Genomic DNA, 352 nt, shown 5'->3' on the forward strand with positions numbered 1-352 from the left:
GAAGATTAAAATGAAACAAGAAAAATAAAATACGAGACAATAAAGGGAGTTGAAATAGAGAAAAAAGAGATTAAAAATGCAAAAAAAAGAAACAAAAATGAGAGAAAAACGCCCCAGCTGTAGACACTTCAGCTGGACAGACACTTCAGCTGTACAGACACCGCAGCTGTACAGACACCGCAGCTGTATAGACACTTCAGGTGTATAGACACCTGGAGTCTATAGACACTTCAGGTGTACAGACACTTCAGGTGTACAGACACCGCAGCTGTGCAGACACCGCAGTGTACACACACCTGGAGTCTGTAGACACTTCAGGTGTACAGACACCGCAGCTGTACAGACACCTGAA

At 43.5% G+C, this 352-nt stretch overlaps 1 protein-coding gene across 1 annotated transcript in view; it reads left to right on the top strand.

Annotated features, from left to right (window-relative positions):
* Nucleotides 1–14, top strand: part of ETH_00041260 (uncharacterized protein) — a gene marked incomplete at both ends in the record, with an annotated part of 660 nt that extends 646 nt beyond the window's left edge. The window contains one exon of the mRNA XM_013374757.1: nt 1–14. Within this exon, the coding sequence (XP_013230211.1) occupies nt 1–14 (14 nt within the window).
* Between the last annotated feature and the right edge of the window lie 338 nt (nt 15–352).

The sequence above is a fragment of the Eimeria tenella genome, genomic scaffold (genome assembly GCF_000499545.2).
Source record: "Eimeria tenella Houghton genomic scaffold, Eth_scaff2272, whole genome shotgun sequence".
NCBI classification, from domain to species: Eukaryota; Apicomplexa; class Conoidasida; order Eucoccidiorida; family Eimeriidae; genus Eimeria; species Eimeria tenella.